This window comes from Dicentrarchus labrax, unplaced genomic scaffold, assembly GCF_905237075.1.
Source record: "Dicentrarchus labrax unplaced genomic scaffold, dlabrax2021, whole genome shotgun sequence".
Lineage (NCBI taxonomy): Eukaryota > Metazoa > Chordata > Actinopteri > Moronidae > Dicentrarchus > Dicentrarchus labrax.
In genome coordinates this window covers 19,276,370-19,289,662 of record NW_026136708.1, presented here as the reverse complement: position 1 = coordinate 19,289,662, position 13,293 = coordinate 19,276,370, and the positions used below count along the sequence as shown (strand labels likewise).

General features: G+C 38.1%; 2 protein-coding genes across 3 annotated transcripts; both read left to right on the top strand.

Moving 5' to 3' along the window:
* Positions 1 to 882: 882 nt before the first annotated feature.
* On the top strand, positions 883 to 3,577 carry LOC127368014 (nuclear factor 7, ovary-like). Of its 2 annotated transcripts, XM_051408414.1 has the most exons (3): positions 883 to 984; positions 1,512 to 1,571; positions 1,784 to 3,577. In XM_051408414.1, the coding sequence occupies exon 3, from the start codon at positions 1,801 to 1,803 to the stop codon at positions 3,193 to 3,195; it is 1,395 nt and encodes a 464-aa protein (XP_051264374.1). In that variant the 5' UTR covers positions 883 to 984; positions 1,512 to 1,571; positions 1,784 to 1,800; the 3' UTR covers positions 3,196 to 3,577. The 2 variants fall into 2 exon arrangements, with proteins under 2 accessions (XP_051264374.1, XP_051264373.1); XM_051408413.1 differs by having other exon boundaries at positions 1,512 to 3,577.
* A 2,169-nt stretch (positions 3,578 to 5,746) lies between these two features.
* nkx2.2b (NK2 homeobox 2b) lies at positions 5,747 to 11,956 on the top strand. The gene is given in 3 exon segments (XM_051408430.1): positions 5,747 to 9,913; positions 10,691 to 10,780; positions 10,783 to 11,956. Coding segments are annotated over 3 exon segments (792 nt in total). The 5' UTR covers positions 5,747 to 9,666; the 3' UTR covers positions 11,238 to 11,956.
* Positions 11,957 to 13,293: the final 1,337 nt, after the last annotated feature.

The window sequence follows — 13,293 nt, the reverse complement described above, 5'->3', positions numbered from 1 at the left end:
ATGATGACCTCTTTACTTTGTTGGACATAATCAGTGAAATCAGTAGTTGATTGTTTCATATGAATGTTCATAAAAAAAGAGAGCTCGAGAACGTCATCTGTGAAATATTGAGAGCATAATAAACACGTTAGTAAAAAAGGTAAAAAACCTGGTCAGGTGTGTTTTCTAAATGAAATCTGAAAATTTGCATTAAGAAAAATGCAGTTTGTGAATTAAACTATTAATCGAAACAGGCATCACAGAAAACATGATTAGTAACAATACAATAGAGAAACATAAATAGAGAGAAAATCTCATTCTGATCAGACATTTTGTTCATTAAACTTACACAGTGTGCTTCATGGTTTCAGTTCTTTCTTAGAACAAAGAAACAGTATTTAACTCTGAGACTGAGCTTATGTTCATAGAGCTAGAGTTACTTAAGTAACCAAGCCCCAAGTAGCCTCTCAGTGAGAACCAGACACATTTAATTTCAGAGTGTCACAACATGCTTCACAAAATAAGGAAGCTAACTTAAATCATAGACTTAAGAAGCATAAAAACACTATAAAACAAGAAGGAGTTTTTGACTTGTAAACAACATTCACTTGAACATCCAAGTCATAACTGTGCAACTAGAAGGTGGTACAACTTGAGGGCCAGTGAATTTGGAGGCCTGTGAAAGTAGAGGTGTAGGAAACTACCAGAGTCAACTTGAAGCCAGTCTACAGGCTGTTGACAGCAGAGGCCAGTGTGGAGCTTCCTCTGCTGAGGCAGGTTACCTGTTGCTTATATTTGTGACGTTTGGATGTTACAATTACTATGATGAAACTAGAGGCCGGCACAAATTGGTGTGGTAAAAGTTGCTCAACAATGCATGAGAATGAGATGTCCACAGAGGACTCTAGTTTGTGTGCACACCAGTTGACAAAGGTGAACTGAGAAGATCTGGTCTCTTCGTGTCAACATTGTTTTCAACTTATGTAACGTTTTTTAAGTTGTCAGGTACGTACTGTAACTTACAATCTTTTCCTACACCTAAGCTAGAAGTTTTTGTGCCTAAACCTAAACCAGTGTTAGTGTCTAACAAGTGTTATTATTGCCAACCTGACCGTGGAGCGTTGTGTGCCCTGACATGATGATGAACTTGCACCTACAGCAAACCTTTGATGAAGAAAATGCCTCTACCAGATGGAAGAACACACTAAAACACAGAGAATACTGATGGGTATTTCTAAATGTGCTCATTGTTTATTTGCTGTTCGTCTCCATATAGTATGCAAAGAGGGTTATAGGCACTTTACAGGGTTCATGACGAGTCATATTAAAATGCTCACCATAGCAAATCAACCCCTTAAGTATAAAACAACATATATGTTCTTTTATAGCTTAGGGGGTGTTTATACCCTGGCAGTGCACAATTAACAATCATGCCATGCATCTCCTAAGGGCTTCAAAATAACTGGCACCAAAGTCGGCATTAAAATGTTGGTGTGATGATGTAATGATCCTTCCTTCTTTTTTTTTTTTAGAGACGAACCAGGAAACAGTTACTGTTCAGTTCTCACTGAGAAGAGAAACACAGACAGACGGTAAGATTTACCTTTAATACAAAGCTGTGACTTCAACTGAGGGAGGAAAGTTACAGGAGGAAGTAGTTAAGTATACTGAAGTAGTGAAGTACTTCAACCTGCTGCGGACTGAAAAAACACTCAAGACACAAGGTTTAAGTAACTGGGGCAACTTTCTACAGCAGGGTGGAGAAACACAAGTGACTTCCTGTTTTATCGTGCTGTGTTTCCAGATTCACTCAGACACAATATGGATTCCAGATTAGAGGAGGATCTCTGCTGTCCAGTCTGTCATGACGTCTTTAGAGATCCTGTCGTTCTGTCATGTAGCCACAGCTTCTGTAAAGACTGTCTGAAGAGCTGGTGGAGACAGAAACAAACCAGTGAGTGTCCAGTCTGTAAGAGAAGATCTTCAAAGGAACGCCTACCGTGTAACCTGGTGTTAAAGAACCTTTGTGAGGCATTCCTACAGGAGAGAGATCCGAGAGCTTCAGAGGCTCTCTGCAGTCTGCACTCTGAGAAACTCAAACTCTTCTGTCTGGACCATCAGCAGCCAGTGTGTCTCATCTGCAGAGATTCAAAAAAACACAACAACCACAGATTCAGACCCATCGATGAAGCAGCAGGACAACACAAGAAGGAACTTCAGGAAACTCTGGAGGCCTTAAAGGAGAAGTTAAAGGTATTTGAACAAGTTAAAGAGGAGTTTGATCAAACAGTAGAACACATTAACGCCCAGGCCCGACGCACAGAGAGTCAGATTAAAGAACACTTTATGAAGCTTCGCCAGTTTCTAGATGAGGAAGAGGAGGCCAGGATTGCTGCACTGAGGGAGGAAGAGGAGCAGAAGAGTCGGATGATGAAGGAGAAGACAGAGGCTCTGAGTAGAGAGATAGCAGCTCTTTCAGACACAATCAGAGCCACAGAGGAGGAGGTAAGAGTTGAAGATGTCTCATTCCTGAACAACTACAAGGCTGCAGTGGAAAGAGTCCAGCAGCGCCTCCTGCTGAAGGATCCGCAGCTGCTCTCAGGAGCTCTGATAGACGAGGCAAAACACCTGGGCAACCTGACCTTCAACATCTGGAACAAGATGAAGGAGATGGTCTCTTACAGTCCTGTGATTCTGGATCCAAACACTGCTCGTCCAGAACTGATACTGTCTGAAGATCTGACCAGTGTGAGAGGAGGAGAGGAGCAGCAGCTTCCTGACAATCCAGAGAGGTTTGATTATTTTCCTATCGTCCTGGGATCTGAGGGCTTTAACTCAGGGACTCACAGCTGGGATGTCGAGGTTGGAGACAGTACAGGCTGGTTACTGGGTGTGTTAGCAGAGTCTGTCCAGAGGAAGGGACTTAAACTGTCTGGACTATGGACAATAGGGTTCTATGAAGGCAAATACTCAGCAGAGTCACCGCCAGCTTCATCCACTGTTCTCCGTGTGCAGAAGAAGCTCCAGAGGATCAGAGTGAATCTGGACTGGAACAGAGGAAAGCTGTCATTCTCTGATCCTGATACTAACACACACATACACACCTTCACACACACTTTCACAGAGAGGACGTTTCCATACCTTGGCACTGTGGACAAACTCCCACTGAAGATATTACCAGTGAAAGTCTGTGTGACAGTTGAACGTAACAGTTAATGTTGGTTATTTCTTAAAGGGAAGAGTCACATCTCATCTGCTTCTGTCTCATTATACTAAAAATATGTTCATCTTTGTTTGTGCGTGTGCAACAGCAACCGCTTTGTGGGAGCTAATGGATCCAAAAAAATTAAAAAGAATCAACTCACCAATAACTGCATGTTGAGCAGCCAAATTGTTTAAATATATATTAAATGTGTTTTAAGACATCCAACATCATGGATGTACGTCATTTGATAACATGTCTAAGGTAGACATATTCATGATTTCAAACTGTATGTAACGTTGGTGATTTCAGAATTCATTAACATGAACATTAATGCTGAATGTACATTCGCTCCTGTTTTTCATCAACATAATAAAATAATGTCCTTTCTCTCCATTTCCTCTAAATGCATAAAAAGGCCTTTGGTATTCTTTGGTGTAAAAACACTTACTGCACACGAGCACAGCTGTGGTAAGTACAGTAGGTCAAAGCTGAAGAAGGAAATTGATAGGTAAACTTTGATGGACAAAACAGACCCACTGTGTGTGACACAGTGACACATTTTATTAAGTAATTTTAGTATTTAGGTAATAATTTTGGCCTCCATCTCACAGTCGATGTCGAGCAGAACCAACATTTATTCTTCTATGTCTTTTTTCTCAGTCTTTGTGTAAGTTGAAGTTAGCGTATATTACCTACACTGTTTGCCAGTTATCCAATCATAATTTCTCCCAGGTTACAGCTTTCTCAACAATTTGAGGAGACAACTTCCTGGTGATAAACTTGTATGAGCTGAAGAGGAGCACCTGAACGCCTCATTAGTTATGACGGCCATTTTTGGAAGAGCAGCGGGTTCAGTCGTCATGGCGGTGATTCCTTTAGAGAGTTCAGACCCTGCAGCAGCTTTAAAAGGAGCAATATGTAAGAATTTTACTTTGAAACATTCAAAAACGTCAACTGAATGTAAAGAAATAACAGCATTCACGTTACGTCAGAGACGTTTATGTATTGTGTTGCTGTGATATCTACTGAAGTTAGCTGATTCTTATGATAGGTGTGGACACTTTCTGGTGATATGGTGTCCTCAGTTTGTTTGGAGTATGAGTTTGACAGGCAGGCAATTCTTATAGCGCAGTGAGTAGTGATGTCTCTGTCTTCCATAACAGCCATTCAATTAGCAGGCTATGAAAGTATTTTTGTTTCTATATAACCCTAAATATAATGTTTTATATTGTAGTATGAAACACAATAATACACTGTAAAAACTTCCACACTGACTTTGTATTTAAAGGCATCATGGATCATTTTTAGTACAATGGCGCCGCCTTTTGGACAATTTCCCACATTACAGCTTTTTCCCCCTCAGTGGAAGCTCTGCTGTCATTTATTTAAAATGTGTTAATTAATTTTTATGTAATAAAGGTAAAACTATTTACTTAAAAAAATGTAGGTCTGTAAATTCCAAATAATTCAACCTGAGTTTTCTAGAGAAACACATGTAATTTGGAATTAATTATTATAGGAGTCCAGTTGGTACACTAACAGAAAATGAATTACAATTAATTGCTAAGTTATCACATCTTTTAGTCGGTTGGACATGCAAAAATGTAAAAATTAATAAAAAATTACAAGTAGGTCTTTTAAACTTTCAATAAATGTTTCAATTATTAGAGAATAACAGAAGTTAAACAAAAAGAAAAGAAAGAAAAGATCATTTTGATAAGAGAGAATAATAAACCAGAATTATTCTAATTACATGAATAATACATTAATACGTCTTCTAATTCATTCAGCAAACCTTCAGGATTGTAAAAAACACACCTGATTTCTGGTCATATTTAGTCATTTTCCTTTATTTTTTAGCAATAATTTCTTTATACGTTCCATTTAAAAGGTTTTCGGGATAAAATTACATTTAAATGTAACTATTGATTTATCTATATGTTGTTTTCTTGTGACTGAAGATGTGAGCTGAAGTTTATCGGTCTGACAGCAGGGGGCAGTCTGAGCTCAGAGATGGACAGAGGCTCAGGTAGGAAGGTTGGACACATTAAATGAGTGTAACTAAGATTTGTAATCATTTTTGTGATTTGTCATTTCTGTGTTTAAGGATTAAAGAACTCACTTCAGTGGGAAACAACAGGAAAACTGTTGACTATGATTTTGCCCAACGAGGCAACTAAAAATACCCTTCTGATGTTTAATAAACAAATTTATTATGAGGTTATAACTAATCCTGGGTCAGCTTTTATTTTATTTTTGAGTTATGAGTTGTTTATTTTTATTTTCATTAGATTAGACTTTCAAAATTTGATGTCTTTCATTTATTTGATTTATTAGGCTACTAAGGCTCAGTTTGTATTTTCATATGAGGCTACAACTGAACCTGGGTCCCAGAAATAAAATGTATTTTATTTTATTGTTTACTTTTACCATCATTTTCCTTTTTTATTTAGTTTTATTTTTAAATTTTTTAATATTTATTATCTTCATTCTTATTCTACTTTATATATTTTATTCATTGTTTTGATAAAAAAAAATATTTTAATTTTTAATTTTTATATCATTTTCATTTTAGTTTACCTTATATTATTTTATTATGTTATTACTTTTGGATTTTTATATATGAACCGGATTTTGTTTTTTACAAGTTAAGGGGTCCGGGGTTTTTTTAGGGTTTATTATAATAATTTAGGATAAATCAACTCGGGGAAGCTGCTAACTGCTGCAAATGGAAACCGCTTTGCGTGTGTGTGTGTGTGTGTGTGTGGTCATGAATATAGAAGACAGTCTTTTGAAGGCAGCAGTCTGAATACCATGACAACTCCCAGCAGCCTCACATGTATTCCCAGCTGTGTGTGTGTGTGTGTGTGTGTGTGTGTGTGTGTGTGTGTGTGTGTGTGTGTGTGTGTGTGTGTCAGGCCATTATAAAGTGTTCAGGGGGAATAAATGGGATAAATGTGGAGGCTGTGCGGTCTTTGTGTCCGTCAGCTCGTTGTGTGTTTGTTTGCAGAGTTCGACCACCCAGCAGGATCCAACACACACACACACACACACACACACACACACAGAAAGAGAGAGCCGAAGTCATTGTCACACACATCACACACAGAGAAAAGTGAAAACCAAAACTTAACCAAACACACAAACCCTGCAGTAAAAAATGCCCCAAAAAACAAGAGAAATCCCAAAGAAGTCTGGTTTGGAAAATGTTACATTTATCAAGTAATTTACTGTTTGAATTACACTTATTTTATCTTAAAATAAGAGACAACTGAGATGTAGTGACATCATCCCACTGCTTCCCAGAGCAGTTTGAGCAGTTTGAGCAGTTTAGGGTCAGAACCACAAAAGAAGAAGAAGAAGACGGATCAGTGCATTATAGAATCAAGTTGACTTTAGATTTTTGGTTTGTTTTAAGAAAATAGGGACAATCTTTTTTTTACCGTGTATGTGGACAAATGGTCTAAATTGACCTGATGATGGCGCTAGAGGAAAAGCCAGAGGATCACTAAGGGATTATGATTCATGAATGTTTGTATCCAACTTCATGTCAATCCATCTTTTATACTATTTCAGTGAAAACCACAAATGTCAACCTCACAGCAGATCACCAAAGTCAGTATTCCTCCTCCAATCATCTTAATCCTTCCAATCGTTGTTGAGACTAAAGAGGTTTGAGTCCAGATTACAATTAGACACTAAAGTGATATTAAGGTTGCAAACACTAACAGTTATTTGTCTATTTCAATTAACTGTTTAACCTACGAACAAGATACAACTTGTACATTTGGCAGCGGTAAAGTGGCTAAAAACCTTATTATTATTTTATCTTTTGATGAAGCTAGGCTAGCAGTTTCCCTCTGCTTCCAGTGTTTATGCTAAGCTAGGCTAAACAACTCCTGTAGCTTGTGGATGTGCCCTTAAAACCACTAAAAAAGATTTTTTCTAAATATGTTATGATTGAAACAGATCTACTTCTTGTGTAATTCTGGAGGGGAAAAAAAGGATTTTCCAAGTAGTCAGAGTGTTTCTTTAAATGGGAGCTCGGAGTTGATTTAGTTTGATCTCACTGTTACTGTTAAACTGTAGATTGATGAACAAACTGAGGAAGTAAGAGGACGTCATTCTAATGTTAAATATATACATAAAGAATCACAAAGTGGAGACGCTTCCTTTAAATTCATCAGTGAGCGATGAAAACATGCCAGAGCCTTGATTGTTTGTTAAGTTGTTCATTTCTTGTTGATTTCTTACTAGCTCTCCTTGTTGTTTATAATAAATAAACATACTTTTACTGTAGGACTTTAAAGAGGGGGACCCCGGTTACATAATCACATTGATCTTAACTCTGAATCAATATAGATGACTCCATTATAGCAGGTTATCCCTTGATTCAGCACACAAGTATTATCAGGAAAATATACTTAAAGTATCAAAAGTTAAAGGGCTTGTTTTACAGTGAAATGTCTCCTGAGAGTAATATATGATATTATTTTATAATTAATACTGATACATACATTTGAGGGGCCCTGAGATGATTAATGAGAGAAGAAAGAGGAAAAAAACAAAGTTCTAATACACAAATTTATAAAACATTTTGGACTTTTCTTTAATATTTGTAGTTAAATATTGGATACTTTGACCTCTTTGGTCTTCACTTATTATAATGAAACAACAAAAGGTGAAATGTCTCTTTGATGAAACTGCTAACAGACATCTGAAATGTAGCAAAGGACGCCGACCAGAGAGGTTGTGATACTTTTAATGAACAGATGCTGTAACTGATTAATGTCCCCTAAAGATCTGATCTGAATTACAGCTGTCAGATAGATGTAGTGATGTAAAGAGGATGATACCTCCAAACTGTGGTGGAGTAGACGTATAAAGTAACACAAAATGTACTTGAGTAAATGTACTTAATTTCCACCACAGCAATGACAATCTAAAAATGTATAAACATGTTTGTGTTATTTCTACTGCAGCTTAATACCACTTAATTTATTATTTACACTTGTGCTCTTTTTCCTACTGTGACATGGCACAATGTGAAAAAGATCTATATTATATACAAAGCAGAGCAGCCACCATAAAGAAATGGAGATAAGTGTTGGTAAATAATTTCCCCTGTGGGACGACAATAAAGATGTGAAATGAACTCTGTGACTGTGTGTGTGTGTGTGTGTGTGTGTGTGTGTGTGTGTGTGTGTGTGTGTGTGTGTGTGTGTGTCAGTGAGTCCATCAGCTGGTGTGTAAACACTCTTGAGTTAATCCTCACAACAAACACTGAAATACACTCTAAGTTTGCATTTAATACTTGATCATCCTAAATGTAGTGATTTTTTTCAAGGCAGTTTTGTGTGCACAGTAAAATATGTATAAAGTGTAAAAAGTGTTATTTTATTACTTTAGTTTTCATTTTTACTACTAAATAGATATAGAAACGGAGGCAACTTAGTTGTTTATCCAGCTAAAGGGGGACATGGGTACAGCTGACTCCACTATTTATTTATGTATATATATATTTTACTTAATTTGTTTAAATTTGACTAATTTATGGCAGCAAACTAATAAATATATAAATATAAAGTGAGTCTTCAACATTTCCACACCAGTATTTTATTCCTGCAGTATAGAGAACATTTAAAAAGACATTAATTTAGAGAATAAAAGTAAAGTATAATGAAGTTAACTGATTGCAGGCTGAGGTATTTATATTGTTTCTTTCTTTATGTTTTAACTTTTTGCCAAATTTTACTTTTTGTCTTTTTTTTTTTATCCCAAAAATAGTGTAAATAATATAAATATTTGTCCAGTATTGTGAATAAACACGTTATTATTTCTATTATGCTAATGTTTTATGTTGCGTTAATAGATCTTATATTTATATATCTTTACTCCTCACTAACTTGTTGGACACACTGAGGATTGTTTGGTTCTTTTTGGTAAACAGGAAGCGGATCAGTGACTCTAATAAATGTAAATGAGTCACTTCTTTCCTCACTAATCCTCCATCATTAAAACATTCACCTCCTCCCTGAAGCTCCAGCATCTCTCTTTAATACGCTGCTCCCGTTTTTTGTGTGTGTTTTTTTTTCACACCCTCAACCACTTGACCCTCGAGACCCGCCTCCGTCCTTTTTAACGGCACACACACACACACACACACACACACACACACACACACACACACACACACACACACACACACACACACACACACACACACACACACACACACACACACACACACACACACACTCTTAATGTCTTCCCTCATGTATTTTTCATGCTGTTAAATCCTCTCCGGTCGGCCCGTGCAGCTCCGGGCTCCCGCTCCGTTTAACGGCATTCATGGACCCAAACCCTCCGCTGGCTGCTCCTCTTTAACGGGCTGCAGCAGCTGAACCATCGCGGACACAAACCTGGAACTTTTGTCTCCTTCAGTCTCTCCTCTTTCTTTTTTTTCTTTTTTTACCGGCGTCATGTCTGTTGGCACCAGCACAAAAACGGGCTTCTCCGTGCGGGATATTCTGGATCTCCCGAGCCCGACCAGGAGATGCAGCTCCGGGACCGAGGAGACCGAGGAGGACGACACCGAGGAGGCCTCTGCGGAGGTTTCAGGGGCGGGAAACGCGCAGAAATTGGGATTTAGCGGCCGGAGTTTGTGCGAGCGCGGCGGCGGAAGCTACGGCAGGTGGAGCCGCGGATCCGGTAACCTGCACTTCTCATGTGAGCATACTTGTTTTAAAAAAAAAAAAAAAAAGTTAGTATATTTATATATGTGACTTATATTCATACATTAGTCTATATTTACTATTATTACATATATAGGCTATTATTATTCTCATTTCTGACTCTTGAATCTGACACTTCTGCTCGTGCGTAATTACCAACTCGATACAATACTGCTTAAAGAATCAATAATTACTTCAAATATTTTGTAAATGTATCTTTAGTTTTACTTTTAAAATGATAAAAATGACTTTAGATGATAATTTAATCCTCATTTCTGTCCGTACAGCCGCACACATCCGCGCGTAACTGGAGACCTAACCTGTCTCTTTGTCTCCCTCTTCTCCATCTTTCAGATTTCACATTACATCATTATATTATCAATAATTAAACCATTACCTCCTTATTAATGTTAACTGTTCAACTCGTTCAGTTCAAAATCGTTGCTGGTGTTTAGTTTTTGACAGAGCCCAATCATTCAGGCACATGTTGAACTTAAAAAGCGTATTTTTCTTAAGGGAGTTCAACACTGTGCTGATTTAAAAGCAGTTTCAGGATATTTCTGGGAAAACAGATACAATATGAAATGAAATCAACACTCTGGGCTCTGATCATGCGTTCTAGAGAAGAAAAATGTAGTCGTTAATTGATTTCTGTGGGGATGTTTCCAGTCTCTGTTTTAAAGGAATTACTTGTGATGGAAGTCTGTCAGAGCTCCAGTCTGTCTCTGCGGTGTTAAAGAGTAATCACATTACTTGTACTGTCTCCCTGCAGTACACGGTCTTTCCTTAGAGTCCAGTACCGAGCCCAAATCTCCCGAGCTCTCCACGGACGAGTCCCCAGACGCGGAGCGGGAACCGGCGGCGCGGCGCAGAAGAGCCGCGGCAGGAAGCGGCGGGTGCTCTTCTCCAAGGCGCAGACCTTCGAGCTGGAGCGTCGCTTCCGGCAGCAGCGCTACTTGTCCGCCCCGGAGAGGGAGCACCTGGCCGGGCTGATCCGCCTCACCCCGAACCAAGTGAAGATCTGGTTCCAGAACCACCGCTACAAGATGAAGCGTTCCCGGGTTGAGCACTGCAGCCTGGAGGCGCTGCAGCTGCTGCCGGCCCGCCGGGTCGCCATTCCGGTCCTGGTGCGGGACGGGAAGCCCTGCGACCGAATCACAGCGCAGAACCTGGAGGCGACGCTCAGGTCCGGCCTGAGTCTACCTCTGTGTGCCTACTCTCCGCTGCTGCACCCCGCCTACGGCCCGGACCACCCCGGACTGCCGCAGCAGCACCCAGCGGTGCAGCAGCTGGCGCACATGTACCACTGGAGCTGGTGAAGCCAAAACTCTTCCTGATTCCTAAAACACTGAGAAATCCACGTTATAAGCTCGAGTTCGGCCATGAATTGATTGTTTTTCTTGTCCGAATAGTCTCTCTTAAACGATAAATGCCACTATTGAAAAAGGAATAAAAATACATCTTTTTTTGAATGGAGTTTGGTTTATATCAGGATTTGTTTTTCCCAGAATAAAACAAAATACTAGGCCTATTTTTCAAAAAGCACGAGTGTGCCACATGAGAAAATTAAACTCTCGCAGTTGAAGTTTTAAACTTAAGACTCACTTTGTGATTTAGTTTCCAGCCCTTCTTCAGATGACCTGTTTTTAGGACATTTATTTTGTGTAATCCCATCAAAAATGTCCCTTTTTCCCTGTCTCCTAAAGCTTGATTGTTTTTTTATTTTTAACCTCATCACAGGTAACAAAATACATTTTCCCCATCCAGACGCGCAAAACGTCTAAAACTACACTATTGAATATGTGGATAAAAAGACTGAAGTTTAACTGTGCACAAAACCGATCAAAACAAACGTTTTCTTGTTTTTGGAAACTTTTTGTTTGTTGTTGTTGTTTCTGTTGTGTTTTTCTGCAAAAGTGTCACTTTTATCGCGAGAACTTGTTTCCGCGTGTTTCATAAATCTATTTATAATGTTGACCGGTGAGTTGTTTTGTAATAAGCTGGATATTTATGATGTTGAATAAAAGTTGGAGCCGTTGTGAGTTGTTTGATTTCAGCCTGTACTGAAGTTAATCAGGTTATGGTCGCTTTGGCAGGAATATTAATAATATTATTTTTTATATTTTAAATCAATAACGATATGTTGGTCTATGTTTTCGCATATTCGGGTTCGAGTTTCTTGCTCTTTATCTTGTTATCACCCATGATTCATTATCCAACCTATAACAGGACTTGATACTGTAGTCATGATGTACAATATAAACTTTTAAGTCAAATTTCGTAATAGATTTATTGAAGTTTTGGACAGTCTGGCTCCTAAACTGAGATATTACTAAAATATTTCTATATTATTGCTGCAGAAAAGCGTCTCTACTGTGTAAAAGTGGTCACTTACAGTTTGTCACTTTATAATATAGGCCTATTTCTTTCCTGTGAATTTGTGGACATCTAAATAACTTTAATATTTAAAAAATAAAATAAAACTGCAGATCTAACAAATAGATGTTAAGCCATTATTTAAGGATTAACATTATGTACTTAATTATAGCTAAATATGTAATAATCCTACGAGTTTGGTACATTTACATATTTTTATTTCTAGGAAAAAACTATTTTACCGATTTCTAGGAACTTACTACTTTTTATTAAGGTTGTAGAGCTTTTATAGCATCTTCCTTCATTTATATTTTACCAGCTGTTGTTCCTCCTCTGAATCATATCAGAGCAAACTGATCATCAGCAACATTTAAGACAGAAATTCACAACCTGGGGATCACCAAGTTAAATCTGACTACAAGAATAAAAAAGATTAAAAAGACCTTTTCTGGAAGTTTTTCTCGTATAATAAACTGGATATTTTCACCTCTCTAGGTCTCTAAAAAAGTCTCATGTCCATGTAATCTGTCTGCTTGGGTTACAGGTAGGAAATGCCTCATTTAAAGGGCCAAAACATTTGGGGGCCACTGAGGTATCTGAGGTACAGGCAGATGTGTCTTTGGTTTGTTAAGGAGAAAATGGAGTTGTTGTACTTTTACTTTAAAGTCAAGGTTGTCTTTGTAATAAATTATAACTTTGAGAACATGAGAACTTACTCATGCACAACATTAATCCATTTTATATAAAGGACTGCAGGTGAATCTACTTTTACACATTCATTTATGATGATGATTATGATCTTGTTGTGCGTATTCCTAAATTAATTTGTGTTTAATCAAATTACCTCACAGGAAACGCAGAGTCATCATGTTTTCCAGGAGTGATGCACAGACGAGGAGGACCGGTTGTCTGATGGGGTTTAACAGGTTCGTCTTCCCTGCAGAGAGTTAGATGAGAAGGTTGATGCTACTCTCACGTCTGTACGTTAGATATGAAGAT